Raw genomic sequence first — 20,865 nt, forward strand, 5'->3', positions numbered from 1 at the left:
ATTTCTTGTTTTAATTTTATGATTTCTGCTCTAATTTTTCTCATTTTTTTTCATTCTGCTTTCTTTGGATTTGATTTGCTTGTCTTTTTCTATTAAGGTGGAAATTTAGATTATTGATTTTAGATTTTCTTTCTTTCTTTTCTGATATATATTCAATGATATAAATTTTTCCCTAAGCACTGCTTTTGCTGCATCTCACACATTTTGTTAAGTTGTGTATTCATTTTCATTTAGTTCAAAGTATTTTTGAACTTATTTTGAGATTTCTCCTTTGACCCATGTGTTATTTACAGAGGGGTATTGTTTAATCTCCACGTATTTTAGAATTTTTCAGTTATCTTTCCATTATTTACTTCCGTTTTAATTCCGTTGTGGTCTGAGGGCAGACTTTATATGATTTCTATACTTCTAAATTTGTTTAAGTGTGTTTTATGGCCCAGAATGTGGTTTAGCTTGGTGAATGTTCCATATAAGCTTGATAAGAATGTGTATTTTGCTGTTGTTGGATGTACTAGTCTGTAGATGTCAGTTATATCCAATTGATTGATACTGTTGTTGACTTCAGCTATGTTCTTACTGATTTTTTTGCCTGCTCTATTTCTGAGAGAGGGGTATTGAAATATCCAACAATGATAGTAGAGTCATCTATTTTTCCTTGCTGTTCTATCAGTTTTTGCCTCACACACAGTTTGATGGTCTGTTAGGCTCATACACATTAAGAATTGTTAGGTCTTCCTGGAGATTTGACCCTTTTATCATTATGTTATACTCTTCTTTATCCCTAATATTTTTCCTTACTCTGAATTCTGCTGTCTGATATTAATATACCTACTCTTGCTTTCTTCGGATAGCGTTAGCATGGTATATTTTCCTTAATCTATTTACAGAGATTTACATTAATCTCTGTGTATCTTTATATTTAAAGTGGATTTCTTACAGACAACATTCAGTTGGGGTTTTTGTGTATATATTTTAAAGATTTTATTTGTTTATTTGACAGAGAGATAGAGAGAGCCAGAGAGCACAAGCAGGGGGAATGGCAGAGGGAGAGGGAGAAGCAGGCTCCCCACTGAGCAGGGAGTCCGATGTGGGGCTCGATCCCAGGTTACTGGGATCATGACCTGAGCTGAAGGCAGACGCTTAACTGACTGAGCCACACAGGCACCCATATTTAAATTCAGTTAATTAACATAGAGTGTATTATTAGTTTCAGAGGTAGAGTTCAGTGATTCATCAGTCTTATATAATACCCAGTGCTCATTATATCACGTGGCTTCCTTAATGTCCATCCCCTATCCCCCATCCCCCAACCTCTCTACCCTCCAGCAACCCTCAGTTTGCTTACTATGATTAAGAGTCTCTTATGGTTTGTCTCCCTCTCTGATTTCATCTTGTTTTATTTTCCCCTCCCTTCCCATATGATCCTCTGTTTTGATTCTTAAATTCCACATATGAGTGAGATCATATAACTGTCTTTCTCTGATTGACTTTTGTTTAGCATAATACCCTCTAGTTTCATCCATGCTGTTGCAAGACAGTCTCCGTCTTTTAATTGGTGTATTTAGACCAATTGAAATTCAAAGTGATGATGCTATAGTTGGATTAATATCTACCATATTCATTACTGTTTTCTTTTTGTTGCCCTTGTTCGTTTTTCCTACTGTCTTCCACTCTTTTTCTGACTTTTGTGGCTTTATTTATTTTTTTAAAGATTTTATTTATTTGTCAGAGAGGGAGAGGACTTTTGTGGTTTTAGTTGAGTATTTTATGATTCCATTTTCCTCTCCTTTCTTAGCATATACGTTATACCTCTCTTTCTTTAAAAGATTTTATTTGGGGCGCCTGGGTGGCTCAGTCGTTAAGCGTCTGCCTTTGGCTCAGGTCATGATCCCAAGGTCCTGGGATCGAGCCCTGCATCGGGCTCCCTGCTCAGCGGGAAGCCTGCTTCTCCTTCTCCCATTCCCCCTGCTTGTGTTCCCTCTCTCACTGTGTCTCTCTCTGTCAAATAAATAAATAAAATCTTTAAAAAATAAAAAAATAAAAGATTTTATTTACTTATTTTGAGAGAGTGAGAGAGGGGTGGTAAGGGGAGGGGCAGAGGGAGAAGGAGAAAGAGAGAATCTCAAGCCAACTCCATGCTTAGCATGGAGCCCAAGGCTGGGCTTGATCTCAAGACCCTGGGATCATGACCTGAGCCGAGATCAAGAGTTGGACACTTAACCGACTGAGCCACCCCAGGCATCCCTATACTACTTTTTTTAAGATTTTATTTTTAAGTTATCTCTACACCCAACATGGGGCTCAGACTCACAACCCTGAAATCAAGAGCTGCATGGGGGTGCTTGGGTGGCTCAGTCAGTTAAGCATTGGACTCTTGATTTTAGCTCAGGTCTTGATCTCAGGGTCGTGAGATTGAGCCCCGAGTTGGTTTCTTGGTCACTGGGGAGTCTGCTTGAGATTCTCTCGCTTCCTCTCCCTCTGCCCCTCTCCCTGCTAAGGTGCTCTCTCTCTCTCAAGATAAATAAATCTTAAAAAAAAAAAATTGAGCCAGGCACCCACTTCTTTCTTTCTTTCTTTCTTTGTTTTCTTTCTTTCTTTCTTTCTTTCTTTCTTTCTTTCTTTCTTTCTTTCTTTCTTTCTTTCTTTCTTTCTTTTTTAAAGATTTTATTTATTTATTTGACAGAGAGAGACACAGCGAGAGAGGGAACACAAGCAGGGGGAGTGGGAGAGGGAGAAGCAGGCCCCCCGCCGAGCAGGGAGCCCGATGCGGGGCTCGATCCCAGCACCCCGGGATCATGACCTGAGCCGAAGGCAGACGCCCAACGACTGAGCCACCCAGGCGCCCCTTCTTTTTTTTTTTTTTAAACTTTTTTAGTGGCTGCCCCAGAGTTTGCAGTGTACATTTACAATTGATCCAAGTCTACTTTCAGATAACACTGTACCACTTCATGGGTACTACCCATGTGTGAATGCTTTGTAAGAATTTGTAAGAATTCTTCAGAATTCCTCCCATCTATTTGTATCATTGCTGTCATTTGTTTTACTTTATTCTAAGCACATATATACATAAGATATATAAATTAAGCATGTATACTTGGAATACATCGTTGCTATTATTTCAAATAAATTGTTTTCTGTTAGATCAGTTAAGAGTAAGAAAAATGAAAGTCCTTATTTTACTTTCACTTATTCCTTCTTTGATGCTTTTCCTTATTGTATATAGATCCAAGTTTCTGACCTATATTATTTCCCTTCTGTATGAAGAACTTCTGTTAACATTTCTTGCAAGGCCAGTCTACTAGCCACAAATTCCCTCAGTTTTTGTTTATCTGAGAAAATCTTTATTTTTCCTTTACTTCTGAATGATATTTTCCTAGGGTTCGGAATTCTAGGTTGGTGGTATTTTTCTCTCAACACTTTAAATGTTTCACTCCATTCTCTTCTTGCTTGCGTGGTTTCTGAGAAGTTGGGTGTTATTCTTATTTTTGTACTTTTATAGATAAGGTGTTTTCTTCCTCTAGCTTGCTTTAGGGTTTTTTCTTTATCTTTGTTTTTCTGTAATTTGGAATGCATAGTTGTAATTTTTTTGGTATTTATACTGCTTGGTGTTCTCTGAGATTCCTGGATTTGTGGTTTGGTATCAGACATTAATTTGGGGGAAATTGTCATTATTGTTTCAAATATTTCTTGTGTTTCTTTGTTTTTTCTCCTTATTTTATTCCCATTATACTTACATTATACCTTTTGTAGGTGTCCTATAATCCTTGGATAATCTGTTCTGTTTTTTTTTTTTCAATCTTTCTTCTCTTTGCTTTTCTGTTTTCAAGGATTCTGCTGATATATCCTCTACTCATAGATTGTTTCCTCAGCCGTGTCCAGTTTATTAAAAAGCCCATCAAAGACATTCTTCATGTCGTTTACAGTCTTTTTTATTTCCAGCATTTCTTTTTGGTTCTTTCTTAGGATTTCCATCTCTCTACTTACATTGCCCTTGTGTCTTATTTTTGATTCCTGAACTAATAATTCTAATATCCTTGCCATGTCTGGTTCCAGTGCTTGCTCTGTCTCTTCAAATTGTGTTTTTTTACTTTTTGGTATCCCGTGTAATTTTTTCTTTTTCTTTTCTTTTTTTAAAGATTTCTTTATTTGACAGAGAGAGAGATAGCGAGAGCAGGAACACAAGCAGGGGGAGTGGGAGAGGGAGAAGCAGGCTTCCTGCCGAGCAGGGACCCTGGGATCATGACCTGAGCCGAAGGCAGACGCTTAACGACTGAGCCACCCAGGCGCCCCCGTGTAACTTTTTCCTGATAGCTTGACATGTTGTACTGGGTAAAAGGAACTGCTATAAATAGACCTTTAGTAATGTGGTGGTTAGGTGTTGGGTTAGTCCTACGTTTAGTTCTTAGTCTTTTGGTGAGTGTATGTATGCCTTTGAACTGTGAACTTCACAAGTGTTCGCAGTTTTTTTCTCCACCCTTAGGTGTGGTATACCATGGCTAGAGTAGTCTAGGGTTGAGTATATCTCTTCCCCAAGTAAGTTGGGCTCTGATAATACCCCAGGAGGTGGGCTCTAGTTAACTAGTTTCCCCTGAAGACAGGCCTTATTAAGAAGAACAGATTGGTTCCTTATCATTAATTCCTGACAAAGCCCAAGGGGATTTTCTCTGATATTTACTGTGGGAATCTTGAGCTTCTGGAGATAAATCTGACAATATGGTGGGTATGCCCCTAAGACTATGTCGTCCCGGAGTTTTAAATTCTCAGACTCGTTCACAACGAGCCTCCAGCAACCTGTCAATTATAGTTCATAATTTCCTGCCTCAGCACTACTTCCCCTGGCAGTTTCCACTGGTGAGTCCCTCCTGTGGTAAGCCACAATTCCTTGTATTTTGCCTGTCCATCTCTCCAGTGGGGGGGCTGGGTGGAGAGACAGTGGTTTGCCCTTTGTCCTCCCCTCTCTTATGGATCCAAGTACAGTTGTTGATTTTTTAGTCTTTTCAGCTTTTTACTTGTTAGGACGAAGTAGTGACTTCCAAGTTCCTTACGTGTGGAACTGAAAACTGGAAGTGTGATTTGATTTTTAAGCTTGGCTTCCTTACCATTACCTTGGATCAGAGTAGCTACATTTTCAGTGTTTGGTAAGAGGTTCTGCTTAAGCCCCTTGAGCCACTGAGGCTCTGGATTCTTGGCTGATGTATTTGTGTGTGCCTTGAGGAATGCTTTCTAGTCTGCTCCACGTCTCTCCTTCTGATCCCTCCTGGGTGGGTGCAGCCTAGCGAATATGCGTAGCCTTCTGTATCTCCAGGGGTGAGTGTGACCTCCCGGATTATTCTTCTTGGCTGCCTCTTTCCCTGGTTCTCTCTGTTAAAATTCTGGCTGGTCTGCTGTTTCACTTGTTGATACTATTATCACAGAGCTACCACCCCCCTCTTCATTGCTCACCACCAAGATCTCCCTTGTTTTTGACAGTGCCTTGGGCAGGAACTTCTTGCTCCATTCCAAATAAGTCAGTCCTCTCAGGCAGAGATGCTGAGCTCTGTTTTCTTTATTGCCTATTTCTTCCCCGCTGGGGCGGACCTTTGTGCCACACTACTGGAGTTGGTGGCAAGAGCATGGCCTGCTTCTCTTGGCGTGAGAGTGGGTGTTGTGGGGGGACTGGTCGCCTCTGATCTTCTTAGCAGGCGCTCCTGGCATGGAACCACTGCTTAATGAGACAGTCTGGGTGAAGATCATCAGGGTCCCAGTATTCTTGACCTGTCGCGCCTGAGGTTGAGCCCTTACCGTAAGAGTGAGAACTGAGTGGGGAAAGGAAGACCCAGTCCTCTAATTGTGCCTGCCCAGAATTGCACTTCCACAACACAGGCCTGGGGAGGATAAGAGAGGCCGGCAGCCTGCCCCTGCTAGGTGAAACCATGGCCTAAGAGTCTAGGAGCTGCATGGAAAGGGAATTACTCCCTTCTTGACAGCACCCATCTGGAGTAGTTTTCATCACGGGGAGCTGGCGTGGACAGGGGCAGATTGTGACTCAAATGCCACAGACTCTCACCGTTCTCACTGAGATTTGGTTGTTGTTGTTGTTGTTTTAAATAAATGTTTTTCCATTTGCCATATGCCCTTGGGAAAATTTCCAAAGACTTTACCTGGTTGTCTGTTGTAATGATTTTTCCAGGCAAATGGTTGTTTCATTGGGGAGAGGGTCCAAGATTATACCACCATTGCAGAAGTTTCATCCTCATTGGTTCTTTTAAAAACTGGAAGTAGGTTTAATGTGAGATAGGGCTTAGGATCACTAGGCCAGTGTTACATCCTTGCTAGTGATCTGAAAACTCAGTTTGGCAATTCTGAGTCTTTCAGAGTTTTTTAAAAGGAATATTTCAAAGTACCGTCTTCAGTTTAGTTCAGTTCACCAAAATTTTATTGACATCTTTCCTTGGAATACCAATCTTATGGTGAATAATCTTTGTTTTGCGTTTTAGGTTTTAGGTTTTGAAACCCTGAGGCTCATGCTGATAATATTATTTGTGGTTATCAGAATGTCCCATGGATAATATGGTTTGCTAATTAAAGCATAGACTGAAAATCAAATTTCTCTACTCCCCAACCCCTCACTCTCATTTTCAGTACCAATCTAGGAAATATTAGAAATCACTTAACTGCTAAATTGCTTAATTCGGCTGTAAAATAGAACTAATAGTGCCTCACAAGGGTGTTGTGAAGCTTAATAAATATTGCTAAAGCGTTTGTTTCTGTAAAAACTCCTGTATTTGTTTTATTTTACAAATATATTCGTATTTCTTACTTTAAAATGTGCTCATTGAGTAAGAGGTTGTATTTACACGTAAACTAGTTTTAAATGCAGTAAAATGCTATATATATATATATATATAGTATACACAAAGCACTATATACCACATATATCCAAATGGAAAAGAATAATAATACAGTGTTAATTTGTTGGCAGTACATCCTGAGGAAATTGTGGTTGTCTACTGTTTGAAAGAATTGCTTTATATATTTGATATTCATATATTAATAGACTAATAATGTGTTGTAGTGCAAAACAGAAAAGTTGGAATAAAGTATAATTATACCATGTCTTCTTAGTGATACATAATCTTAAAAATATAATTTGAAATGAATATGTATTCTTTTTCCTTTTTTAATGATAGCCAGAGCTATGATATCGGGAAGATGGATAAAAGTTCTGTTGAGCCAGAAATGCTGGTAAGGATCATGTTAAATATTGTAGAAGTAGGTTGAAGAAATATATTTTGTGTTATTGTTATTAAACTATAATAGTCTGTCCCCACTTTGTGAGTAAAATTATCCTTTGGGCACATCATTAATATCTCCGTGTATTAGTTTCTGTAAAATTGATATACTAGTATAATCTACAATGCAGGTAGATTCTTGTACCCAAGAGTTAACATATGGAAATGCTTGGAACAGTGTTGAGCTATGTAAATTTTAGATTTTATTATTGCATGTTAAAATTTTTAGGTTTTTCCCTAACCATATAGAGTGTGCTTGGTATGAAAGGTAATTTTAATATTTAATCAAGTAAAATATGATTAGGTAAATAAATCCAGTGTAAAAGTAATTTAATATATGCCATAGCAAAATGGAATTTTGTTTGAAAATCCATCTTTGCTTCTTACCTTTACAGTATCTTAATCAAAATATAACTAAATACCTATATATATATATAGCAATGTGATAGATGGGGAATAACAGAGAAGTATAAAACATGACTTCTACCCTTAACAAGCTTATGTTTGGAGGATAAAACTAATACAAGTGAATATAATGGAATAATATTCAGCCTTGAAACAGAAGGAAATTTTGACACATGCTACAACATAGATGAACCTTGAGGATATTATTCTAAGTGAAATAAGCCATTCACAAAAAGACAAATACTGAAAACTAATGATGTAATGTATGGGGATTAACATAACAATAAAAAAAAGTTAAAAAAAAAAGACAAATACTGTATGATTCCACTTAAATGAGGTTATCTTGAGTAGTAAAATTTATAGAGACATAAAGTAAAATGGTGGTTGCAGGAGTTTGGAGGGAGGAGAACTTTGGGGGAGCTATTGTTTAATGGGCAGAGAGTTTCAATTTTGCAAGATTAAGAGTTATGGAGATATATGATGGTAATGGTTGCACAACAGTGTGAATGTACTTAATACTACTGAACCATACACTTAAAAATGATTAAGAGGGTCAATTTTATGTGTATTTTAACACAATTAAAAATAATAAAAACATTGTTATAGTGTCACATCATGGCATGTTATATAGGAATGAGAATAAATGAGCTACAGTAATTGCAACAGTATGGATGTTCTCACATACAATGTTGAGTAAACAAAACAATTTATAAAGTAGTGCATACTGTATGACTCTATAAATATAAATGCCAAAGCAAGTAGAGCTAATGTACATGGTGTTGGAAGACAGGTAATTGGTTACTCTTGTTTGGAATAGTGTCTGAAGAGAGTCTTCAGGTGAACCTGTTGCTGTTAATGTTCTGTTTCTTGATTTCTGTGTTGTTAACATACATGTGTTCATTTTGTGAAAATTCGGAGCTGTGCTCTTGAGATTTTTGAACTTTTTTAATGTATACTTCAGTTAAAGTTTCAAAAATAGATTTTAAAAACTAGTATAAGTGATTTGGGAAAAAATAAGTGATAAACTGTGTGGTACAGTAAAGGGGAATGTCAGGGTTGGCTAGAGAAGTTGAAGAAGCCTTCTGGTAGGATGGCCTTGAAAAGTAGATGGGATCCATACAGTGAAAATGAAGGGAGAAGGGGATACCAGGCAAGGGATCTAGATGGAGGAGAAGGTAAGGAGGAAGAGTATAGGAGTTAACCGTGTGATTAAAATGTAATATTTCTATTGTGAATTATGGAGAGGTAAGATTATGAAGTAGTTTATGAAGTAGTTTTTCTTTCGTGCTAGCAGTACCTTATTGAGGTATAGTTTATATATATTAAATTGCACAAATCTTAAGTGTACAGCCTGATGAATTTTAGTATATCTAGATAATCTTGTAACAACCACGTAGATCAAGATACAGAAATTTCCATGACCCCCAAAAGTTCCCTTGGCCCTTTCTGGTTGATTGCCATTCATACCCCCAAGATAAAACCACTGTTCTGACTTCTGTGGCTGTAGATTATTTTTGTTTTTTCTTGGACTTTGTATAAATGGAATCATATAGTATCTACTGTTTTGTGTATGGCTTCTTTTGCTTAACATAATGGTTTTGAGATTCATTCATTTTGTTAGATCTTTCTGATTATTTGACCCTTTTACTATTACAAAATAGTTAGAGTTTTTCTCAGAGATGCCATATTTACTCCATAAAAGTCCTCTGGGGAAGTTTATAAGTTGAGAGTTGTTCCATAATAATAGTAATGATATTAAGTATATTGTACACATCTTATTTGATCCATCTTAGTTTTTGAATTAAAAAACTCAGAAATAGAACACCCTAAGTATCGTTTCTCTGGATTTACAGAGCTCTAATATGTTAAGATTATCTTTGCCTGGTCCTACTGTCCTCATTATATTTAGAGGCAGATTCTTTTTTTTTTTTTTTTTTTTTTTTTTTTTTTTTAAAGATTTTATTTATTTATTTGACAGAGAGAGAGACAGCGAGAGAGGGAACACAAGCAGGGGGAGTGGGAAAGGGAGAAGCAGGCTTCCTGCCGAGCCGGGAGCCCGATGTGGGACTCGATCCTGGGACTCCAGGATCATGACCTGAGCCGAAGGCAGTTGCTTAACCAACTGAGCCACCCAGGCGCCCAGAGGCAGATTCTTCATTGAAATAGAGCTCTTCTTTTCAAAATCTAAATCTGTAGTTAAATAAATGCTGTTTAGAGTTACTCCCCTTATCAATATAAACCTGGCTGGAGAAACAGACTTAATTCAGCAATACATATTAATTTTAAAACTTAGCTGAGTTGGGAGAAACCTCTATAGGAAAGCATATCTGTTCCTATAAAATGATGGTATATGTGCTCTTGGTCTAATTGGTTAATTGCAACTAGGCTGTAAAGTCTTTGAGAGAGCAATTATGTCTTTCTATTTATCTTTTTTGATGGAGGCCTAATGCAATGCTACCTGTACAGTAGGTTGTAAGATGAGTAAATTAAATAGTGCTGTGCTATTGTTTCCTTTATTTGTAGAGTGGGGATAATAAAGAACTTCAATGCTAAAACACTGTTAAAAATATATTAACACAGTTGTTATAAAATTCTTAGACAGTATTTGGTGTGGGTAGCATAATGATGAGACATATCCCAAGACTATGTGGCTACCTAAGGAAATGCTATTTCATAAAAATAGCTTAAGTTTGAGAAGATGCCTGTCACTGTGTAAGTGCTGGTCAACTGTTAACTGCAATTTAACCCTCACCTGAGTGCTTTTTCTATTTTTAATTACAGGCTAAAGTTCTGCGGTTACTAGCCACTGCTTATTTGGATTGGGGTGACAAAGAATATTATGATAAGGCTCTCAGTGCTATAAACCTAGCAAACAAGGTATGAGAGGTTTCTCCTTTGGAAATTAACTTAATGAATTTTTTAGAGCTTTGATTCACATTTTGAAATCTAGACATTTGCTTCAGTATTCCTGCTTTTACTTAATTATTTGCTCTTTATTTTTTTATGATATGCAGATCACATTATAATGGAGAATTAGAAGTAAAAAAGAAAATGATGGTATTATTTATACTTAGTAAAAAATAAAGTATAATTAAATTGCTTTGATTTAGTGGCAATTCACAGAAGATACCAGATAAAACAAAAATGCTTTTCTCACATTAAGAGCCCTATGTATTTCTTTCTTTTTTTTTTTTTTCCAGGAGGTTGCCAGAGGGGAGGTGGGTAGGGGGATGGACGAAATAGATAAAGGGATTCAAGAAGTACAGACTTCCAGTAACAAAATAAAAAAGTCATGGAGATGAAAAGTACAGCATAGAGAATATAGTCAATAAGATGGTAAAAACGTCGTTTGGTGATAGATGATGACTACACTTATTGTGGTGACTACTGAGTAATGTATAGAATTGTGGAATCACTGTGTTTTACACCTGAAACGAATATAACGCTCTGTTAATTATACTTCAGTAAAACAAAGAAACATCCTTGGGGTTTTTTTATAGCATCAGATTGTTTCGATCTGTTCTGCACAGAAAGGAAAAATTAAAATACACCTCAACAACAGATTTTTTGAAAAAATTGTCTTTTGCATGGAACAGAAAGTGTTCTCTCTGCTGTTAGATTTTAGGATAAAGAAGGAAATGGTGATAAAACAGGCAGATAATGGGATTTTGTTTAAAAAATATCAGTGGGGGGACACCTGGGTGGCTCAGTCGGTTAAGTGTCCGACTGTTGATCTTAGCTTAGGTCTTCACCTCAGAGTCCTGAGTTCAAGCTCCGCATTGAACTCCACGCTATGGAGCCTACTTAAAAAAATCAATCAATAAGTAAACAAATAAAAAACGTTAGTGGTTCACTTTCATCTCATGTTCATACATACATTCACACATATATGCCTTTACCCTCCTGGACAAAGAATATTGATAGGGTGATGACCATTTACAAAGAGATTTAGGGGTGTTAGGCTGGCTCAGTGGGTGGAGCTGTGACTATTGGACTTGGGGTTGTGAGTTCGAGCCCCCACGTTGGGTGTACAGATTGCTTAAGAATAATAAATCTTTGGGGCGCCTGGGTGGCTCAGTTGGTTAGGCAACTGCCTTCGGCTCAGGTCATGATCCTGGAGTCCCGGGATCGAGTCCCGCATCGGGCTCCCTGCTCGGCAGGGAGTCTGCTTCTCCCTCTGACCCTCCTCCCTCTCATGCTCTCTGTCTCTCACTCTCTCTCTCTCAAATAAATAAATAAAATCTTAAAAAAAAAAAAAAAAAAAAAAAAAGAATAATAAATCTTTAAATAAAAAAAGAGATTCATTTAGGATCAATGTATTTTACTTATTAATAAGGCAAATAATTATACTGATACTTTTTTTTCAGTTTTAATTTAAATCCAGTCAGTTAGCATTCAGTGTAATATTAGTTTCAGGTATACAATATAGTGATTCAACACTTCCAATACAACACCTGGTGCTCATCACAAGTATACTCCTTAATCCCTATCACCTATTTAACCCATCCCCCATCCACCTTCCCCCTGGTAACATCAGTTTGTTCTCTATAGTTAAGAGTCTGGTTTCTTGGTTTGCCTCTCCTTTTTTACCCTTCTGCTCATTTGCTTTGTTTCTTAAATTCCACATATGAGTGAAATCATATGGTATTTATCTTTCTGTGACTTAGCATAATACTCTCTAGCTCTATCCACGTCATTATAAATGGCAAGTTCTCATTCTTTTTTATGGTTGAATAATATTCCATTGTATATATACCACATCTTCTTTATCCATTCATCAATCAATGGACACTTGGTCTATTTCAGTATCTGGTGTATGGTAAGTAATGCTGTTAAACATAAGGGTGCATATATCCCTTCAAATTAGTATTTTCTGTTCTTTGGGTAAATACCTAGTGGTGCAATTGCTGGATCCTAGGGTAGTTCTATTTTTAACTTTTTGAGGAACCTCCATACTGTTTTCCAGAGTGGCTGCAACCAGTTTTCATTCCCACCAACAGGGAAGGGTAGAAGGGTTCCTTTTCTCCACATCCTCGCCAACACCTGTTGTTTTCTTTTCATGTGTCTGTTGCCCATCCGTATATCTTATTTGGAAAAATGACTATTCATGTCTTCTGCCCATTTTTAAATTGGATTATTTGGTTTTGGGGTGTTGAGTTTTATAAGATATGTCATTTGCAAATATTTTCTCCCATTTTGTAGGTTGCCTTTTAGTTTTGTTGATGTTTCCTTTGCTGTGAAGAAGCTTTTTATTTTGATGAAGTCCCAATAGTTTATTTTTGCTTTTGTTTTCCTTGCCTCAGAAGACATAACTAGAAAGAAGTTGCTATGGCTGATGTCAGAGAGGTTACTGCCTGTGTTCTCCTCTAGGATTTTGATGGTTTCCTGTTTCACATTTAGGTCTTTCATCCATTTTGAATTTATTTTTGTGTATGGTGTTAAGAAAGTGGTCCAGTTTCATTCTTTTGCATGTGGCTGTCCAGGTTTCCCAGCACCGTTTGTTGAAGACACTGTCTTTTTTCCATTTGATATTATTTCCTGCTTTGTTGAAGTTTAATTGACCATATAGTTGTAGGTTCATTTCTGGGTTTTTTTCTTTTCTGTTCCATTGATCTGTGTATTTATTTTTGTGCCAGTACCATACTATTTTGATCACTACAGCTTTGTAATATAACTTGAAGTCCAGAATTATGATGCCTCCAGCTTTTCATTTCTTTTTCAAGGTATCTTTGGCTATTCTGGGTCTTTTGTGGTTCCATACAGTTTTAGGATTGTTTGTTCTAGCTCAGTGAAAAATGCTGGTGGTATTTTGATAGGGATGGCATTAAATGTATAGGTCAGTTTGGGTAGTACAGACATTTGAATAATATTCGTCCTCCCAATTCATGAGCGTGGAATGTCTTTCCATTCTTTGTGTCATCTTCAATTTCTTCCATCAGTGTTTTATAGTTTTCAGAGTACAGGTCTTTTACCTCTTTGGCTAGGATGTTTCCTAGGTAGTTTTTGGTGCAATTGTAAGTGGGATTGTTTTCTTAATTTATCTTTCTGCTTCCTCATTATTGGTATATAGTAATGCAACAGGTTTCTGTACATTGATTTTGTACCCTGTGACTTTACAGAAATTGTTTATCAGTTCCAGCAATTTTCTGGTGGAGTTGTTCAGGTTTTCTTTCTATTTATTTATTTATTTATTTATTAGAGACAGTGAGAGAGGGAACCCAAGCAGGGGGAGTGGGAGAGGGAGAAGCAGGCTCCCCATTGAGCAGGGAGCCCGATGTGGGACTCGATCCCAGGACCCTGGGATCATGACCTGAGCTAAAGGCAGACGCTTAACGACTGAGCCACCTAGGCGCCCCGTTTGGGTTTTCTATACAGAGAATCATGTCATCTGCAAATAGTGAAAGTTTGACTTCTTCCTTGCTGATTTGGATGCCTTTTATTTCTTTTTATGTTCTGATTGCTAAGGATAGGACTTTCAGTACTATGTTAAATAGCAGTGGTGAGACTGGACATCCCTGTCCTGTTCCTGACTGTAGAGGAAAAGCTCTCAGTTTTTCCCCACTGAGGATGATATTAGCTATGGATTTTTCGTACATGGACTTTATTATGTTGAGGTTTGTTCCCTCTAAACCTTTGTTGAGGGTTTTTATCATGAATGGATGTTGTACTTTGTCAACTGCTTTTTCTGGATCTATTGAAAAGATCATATAGTTCTTATCTTTTCTTTTGTTAATGTGGTATATCACCTTGATTTATTTGTGAATATTGAACCACCCTTGCAGCCCAGGAATAAATCCCACTTGATCATGGTAATGACTTTTTTAATGTATTGTTGGATTCAGTATGCTAGTATTTTATTGAGAGTTTTTCATTCATGTTCATCAGGCATCTTGGCCTGTAGTACTCTTTTTTAGTGGAGGTCTTATCTGGTTTTGGAATGAGAGTAATGCTGGCCTCATAGAATGAATTTGTTCCTTTTTTGTTTTTTGGAATAGTTTGAGAAGAATAGGTATTAACTCTTCTTTAAATGTCTGGTAAAATTACCCTGTGAAGCCATCTGGCCCTGGACTTTTGTTTCTTGGACGTTTTTGGATTACTGATTCAATTGCTTTGCTGGTTATCAGTCTGTTCAAGTTTTCTGTTTCTGTTTCTTCTGTTTCAGTTGTGATAGTTTATATGTTTCTAGGAATTTGTGCATTTCTTCCAGGTTATCCAGTTTGTTGGCATATAGCTTTTCATCATATTCTCTTATAATTATTTGTATTTCTGTGGTGTTGGTTATTTCTCCTGTCTCATTTGTGATTTCATTTATTTGGGTCCTTTCCCTTTTTGATAAGTCTGGATAGAGGTTATCAATTTTATTAATTTTTTAAAAATTTTATTTATTTGAGAGAGAGATGCAGAGAGAGAACACAAGCATGAGTGGGGGGAGGAGCAGAGGGAGAGGGAGAAGCAGAATGCCCCACTGAGCAGGGAGCTTGACATGGAGCTCTATCCTGGGACTCCAGGATCATGACCTGAGCAGAAGGCAGATGCTTAACCAGCTGAGCCACCCAGGCGCCCCAAATTTTATTAATTTTTTCAAAGTACCAGGTACTGGTTTCATTGATCTGCTCTATTGTGTTTTTAGTTTATCATTTATTTTTGCTCTAATCTTTATTATTTCCTACCTTTTGCTGGCTTTAAGCTTTGTTGTTCTTTCTGTAGCTCCTTTAGGTGTAAGGTTAGGTTGTGTTTTGAGACTTTTCTTGATTCTTGAGGTAGATCTGTATTGCTATATACTTCCCTCTTTGAACCACTTTTGCTGCATCCCAAAGCTTTTGTACTGTCATGTTTTCAATCTCATTTGTTTGTTATTTGGTTTCCTGGTTATCCCATTCATTGTTTAGTAGAATGTTGTTTAACCTCCATTTATTTGTGGTCTTTCCAAATTTTTTCTTGTGGTTGACTTGTTGTTTCATAGCATTGCTATCAGTAAAGGCGCATGGTATGATTTCAGCCTTTTTGTATTTGATGAGGCCTGTTTCATGACCTAATATGTGATTTATTCTGAGAATGTTGCATGTGCACTTGAAAAGAATGTGTATTCTGGTATTTTAGAATGGAATGTTCTGAATATATCTGTTAAGTTCATCTGGTCCAGTGCGTCATTCAAAGCCCTTCTTTCCTTGTTGTTCTTCTGCTTAGATGATCTACCCATTGCTGTGAGCTGATCTGTCCATTGCTGTCCCTACTATTACTGTATTATTATCAATGAGTTCCTTTGTGTTTGTGATTAATTGTTTTATATATTTGGGTGCTCCCATGTTGGGTGCATAAATACTTAAAATTGTTAGATCTTCTTGCTGGATTGTCCCCTTTATTATTATATAGTGCCCTTCTTTGTTCCTATAGTCTTTGTTTTAAAGTCCAGTTTGTCTTATATAAATATTGCTACTCTGTTTTTTTTTAATATCCATTTGTGCTGTAGATGTTTCTCCTTCTCCTCACTTTTATTCTGCAGGTGTCTTTAGGTCTAAAATGAGTCTCTTGTAGGCAGCATATAGATGGGACTTGTTTTCTTATCCATTCTGATGCCCTGTATTTTGATTCGAGCATTTAGTCTGTTCACATTCACAGTTATTATTGATAGAAATGTATTCAGTGCCGTCTTATTCCTTGTTTTGTCATTGTTTCTGGAGATTTTCTCTTTTCCCTTCTAACCTTTGCCACTTTTGGTCTTTCTTTCCTGCTCAGAGAGTTCCCTTTAATATTATTTGCAGGGCTGGTTTAGTGGTCACGAACTCCTTTAGTTTTTGTTTGTCTGGGAAACTCTTTCTCCTTCTATTCTGAATGATAGCCTTGCTGGATACAGTATTCTTAGCTACAGATTTTTCCCATTCAGCATGTTGAATATATCATGCCACTCCCTTCTGGCTGTCCACATTTTTGTTAAGAAATCTCCGGCTATTAAGGACTTCTTTTGTCTTGCTATTTTTAAGATTTTTTCCTTATCACTGTATTTTTCCAATTTAATTACAATATGTCTTGGTCTTGGCCTGCTTTTGTTGATTTTGATGGGAGTCCTCTGTGCCTCCTGGATCTGGGTGTCTCTTTCCTTCCCCAGATTAGGGAAGTTTTCAGCTGTTGCTTGAAATAAATTTTCTGCTCCCTTTTCTCTTTCTTCTTTTTTTGGAACTCTTATTATACAAATGTTATGATTCATGGAGTCACTGAGTTCCCTAAGTCTTTTCTCATGTTGCATAATTCTTCTTCATCTCTTTTGTTCAGCTTTATTATTTTCCATTATTTTGTCTTCTAGGTCACTAATTTGTTCCTCTGATTCTTCTAGCCTGCTGTTCATTGCATCAAGCCTGTTTCAATCTCATTTATTGCACTTTTCATCTCTGATTCTTTTTTACTTTTTTATTTTATTTAATTTATTTTAAATTTATTTTTATTTATTTATTTTTTTTAAAGATTTTATTTATTTATTTGACACAGAGAGAGAAAGCACAAGTAGGCAGAGAGGCAGGCAGAGAGAGAGGGAGAAACAGGCTCTCCACCGAGCAGGGAGCCGGATGTGGGGCTCGATCCCAGGACCCAGGGATCATGACCCGAGCTGAAGGCAGCCACTTAACCGACTGAGCCACCCAGGTACCCCTTTAATTTATTTTTTTAAAGAACTTTTTGTTTATTAATTTGAGACAAAGAGATACGGAGAGAGAGAGAGAGCAGGAGCAGTGGGGAGAGGCAGAGGGAGAGGGAGAAGCAGACTCCCTGCTGAGCAGGGGGCCCGACGCGGGGCTTGATCCCAGGACCCTGAGATCAAGACCTGAACTGAAGGCAGACACTTAACTGACTGAGCCACCCAGGCACCCCAGTAAGTGCCCTTTTTAATACCCATCACCCATCTAGCCCATCCCCCACCCACCTCCCTCCATCCACTCTTAGTTTGTTCTCTATTGTTAAGAGTCTCTTATGGTTTGTTTCCATCTCTCCTTTTTTCCCCCTTTCCCATATGTTCATCTCTTTTGTTTCTTGAGTTCCACATAGGAGTGAGATCATATGGTATTTGTCTTTCTCTGACTGATATTTAACTTAGCATAATACAGTCCAGCTCCATTGATGTCATTGCAAATGGCAAGATTTCATCCTTTTTGATGGGAGAGTAATATTCCATTATATAAATATACATGCGCGCTCGCACGCGCGCACACACACACACACACACCCCACATCTTTATCCAGTCATCAGTCAATGGACATTTGAACTCTCTCCATAATTTGGCTATTGTTGACAATGCTGCTGCAAACATGGGGCTGCATGGATCCCTTTGAATCTGTATTTTTAATCCTTTGGGTAAATACCTAGTAGTGCAATTGCTGGATTGTAGGATAGTTCTATTTTTAACTTTTGGAGGAAACTCCATAATGTTTTCCAGAGTGACTGTGCCAGTTTGCATTCCCACCAACAGTGCAAGAGGGTTCCCCTTTCTCTGCATGACTGATTCTTTCTTTTAATTATTTATTTACTTATGTGTCAGAGAAAGAGCACATAAGCAGGGGGAGCAGCAGGCAGAGGGAGGAGAAGGCTCCCTGCTAAGCAAGGAGCCCGATTCAGGACTTGATCCCAGGACCCTGGGATCATGACCCAAGCTGAAGGCAGACACCCAACCGACTGAGCCACCCAGGCGTCCTGACTGATTCTTTTTATCACTGTGGTAAGGGTCTTACCAATGTCCTCTATTCTTTTCTCAAGTCCAGTGAGTACTCTTGTGATTGTTGCTTTAAATTCTTCATCAGGCATGTTACTTATATCTGTTCCACTTAGATCTCTGAGATAAGGCCATGGCCTTATCTTGTTCTTTCATTTTGGATAAATTCTTCCATCTTTGCATTTTGTTGAAATCTCGGCCTTCTCTGTGTTAGAAAAGCCAGTTATGTCTTCTGATCCTTTTTCAGTATGGCCTCTTCTCTCCCTTTAGTTAGGGAGTTTGTTCTGTCAGTCTTCAGGTTGATTTCTCTGGTATTTAGGATGATTTTTTAATTATCTAGTCATGTTTGTGGGAGGAGATGAGCCTAGGGACCTCCTACTCCACTGCTATCCTCCTCTCCTTTATACTGACACGTTTTAGAATTTTTAAAAAGAGATTAGAAGCATAAAAATGAATAGTTGATTAACCAGAATATTAAATTTCCCAAACAGACCACTTACTTGAATTATATTTTCCTGAAATTTATATCATGTGGATGGAATTATTTAATGCTGAAAAACCTTTTTAACATTAAATTTTTTAAATTTAAAAATATTAATAGAAATAAACACTTTCAAAAATTGCATGCTTTTTATATTTGCTAAGAAGCAATTTCTCTCCCCCCCGCCAATAAACAGGGCAGGAGAACTGAGGAGATTGCATACCAGCTATATGCCTTCTTGCCAGCATGTCTCTCTGTTCACTGGATGCAAAAGTTGTAGTTTTTATAGCAATTATTGCTATTATTCCTGAATTACTGTATTTAATAGCCTAATGATTGATCCTGGACATACCTAAATTGGGTGTATTGGGATTTCAGTGGCAATAGACACTTAAAAAGGTTTTATTTGGAAATAATTTCAAACTTATAGAAAAGTTGCAAGAGTGAGAATAGTTCAAAGAACACCAGTATATACGGGGTGCTGGGGTGGCACAGTTGGTTAAGCTTCCGATCTTGATTTTGGCTCACGTTGTGATCTCAGGATCGAGCCCTGCATTGGGCTCTGTGCTTAGCTTGGAGTCTGCTTGAGATTCTCTCCCTCTCCCTCTTCGCTTCACCCGGTGCTTGCTCTCTCTCTCTCTCTCAAATAAACAAATAAAATCTTAAAAAAAAAAACACCTGTATATACTTTACCCAGATTCACCTGTTATTAATATTTGTGCACTCTCTTTACATATTGTTGAGGGAATATAACCCATAATATATCCATATTATTGAGGGATTTAATATATATTATATACCCACAATAATGAGCTTTATAGCATTTTTCTTTTTTTTTTTTTTAAAGATTTTATTTATTTGAGAGAGAGAGAATGAAAGAGAGAGCACAAGAGGGGGGAGGGTCAGAGGGAGAAGCAGACTCCCCATTGAGCAGGGAGCCCGACGCAGGAGTCGATCCTGGGACTCCAGGATCATCCCCTGAGCCGAAGGCAGTCACTTAACCAACTGAGCCACCCAGGCGCCCCACATTTTTTCTTTTCAATATGGGGTTACTCTAGGATCAGGTATTCTATTTATTTGTCATGTCTTCTTAGTCTCCTGTACTCTGGAACATTTCCACAACCTTTCTTTGACTTTTGTGTCATTGACATGTTGGAAGAATACGGTAGCTTCCCATCTTGTTTTAAGTGAAAGTTCTTCATTTGAGGTTTATCTCATGATTAGATTCAGTTTATACTTTTGTGACTGGAATGCTACATAAATGATGGTAGGTAATGTGTCCTTTCTCAGGGCATCTCATCTGGAAGCACATGATGTCCATCTGCTCTTTATTGGTGATGTTAATATTGATCACCTGGGCAAAGGTGCTGCCCAATTTCTTCATTGTATATTTATTATTTTTCCCATGAAACGAATAGTGGGGAGGCTTAAAATTGTGCATGTACCCCGTTTCTCATTAAAATTTCCCTTTAGAGTTAGTGTTGTTGCTTAAACCAGTCTTAGGATTGTTGCCAAATGATCATTTTTTTTTTTTAAATTTTAATTTTTAAGTAATCTCTACATCCAATGTGGGGCTCGAACTCACAACCCTGGCGTCAGGAGTCACATACTTTACTGACTGAGCCAGCCACGCACCCTGCCAAATGATCATTTTTGAACTTTAGCACCCCCTCCACGTTTACTAGGTGGCAGTCAGCATTCTACTATAAGCATTTATTTAGTATTTATTTATTATTTACTTACTTATTGGCTTATTTCATTTATTATCAGTATGGATTTCTGTATTCCAATTTTTTCAACTGATTCTTAATTATTCTTAATTACCAGTTTTATTGAGTTATAATTGACATACAATAAACTGCACATGTTTAAAGTATAAAATTTGATGAGTTTTAACATACATATAAATCTGTGAAACAGTCACCACAATCAGGGTAGTGCATATATACATCACTCCTCAAAGTTTCTTCATGTCCTTTTGTCAACCCTCTCTCCCACTTTTCCTTAAGTA

General features: G+C 37.5%; 1 protein-coding gene across 1 annotated transcript in view; it reads left to right on the forward strand.

Moving 5' to 3' along the window:
• The window catches only part of TEX11 (testis expressed 11), a 299,352-nt gene that overhangs the window by 91,461 nt on the left and 187,026 nt on the right, over window positions 1-20,865 (forward strand). The window contains exons 10-11 of the mRNA XM_032393867.1: window positions 7,170-7,224; window positions 10,458-10,553. Of these exons, the coding sequence (XP_032249758.1) occupies window positions 7,170-7,224; window positions 10,458-10,553 (151 nt within the window). The remainder of the gene's footprint in view (window positions 1-7,169; window positions 7,225-10,457; window positions 10,554-20,865) is intronic.

Source organism: Phoca vitulina, unplaced genomic scaffold, assembly GCF_004348235.1.
Source record: "Phoca vitulina isolate PV1807 unplaced genomic scaffold, GSC_HSeal_1.0 scaffold77, whole genome shotgun sequence".
Classification (NCBI taxonomy): Eukaryota; Metazoa; Chordata; class Mammalia; order Carnivora; family Phocidae; genus Phoca; species Phoca vitulina.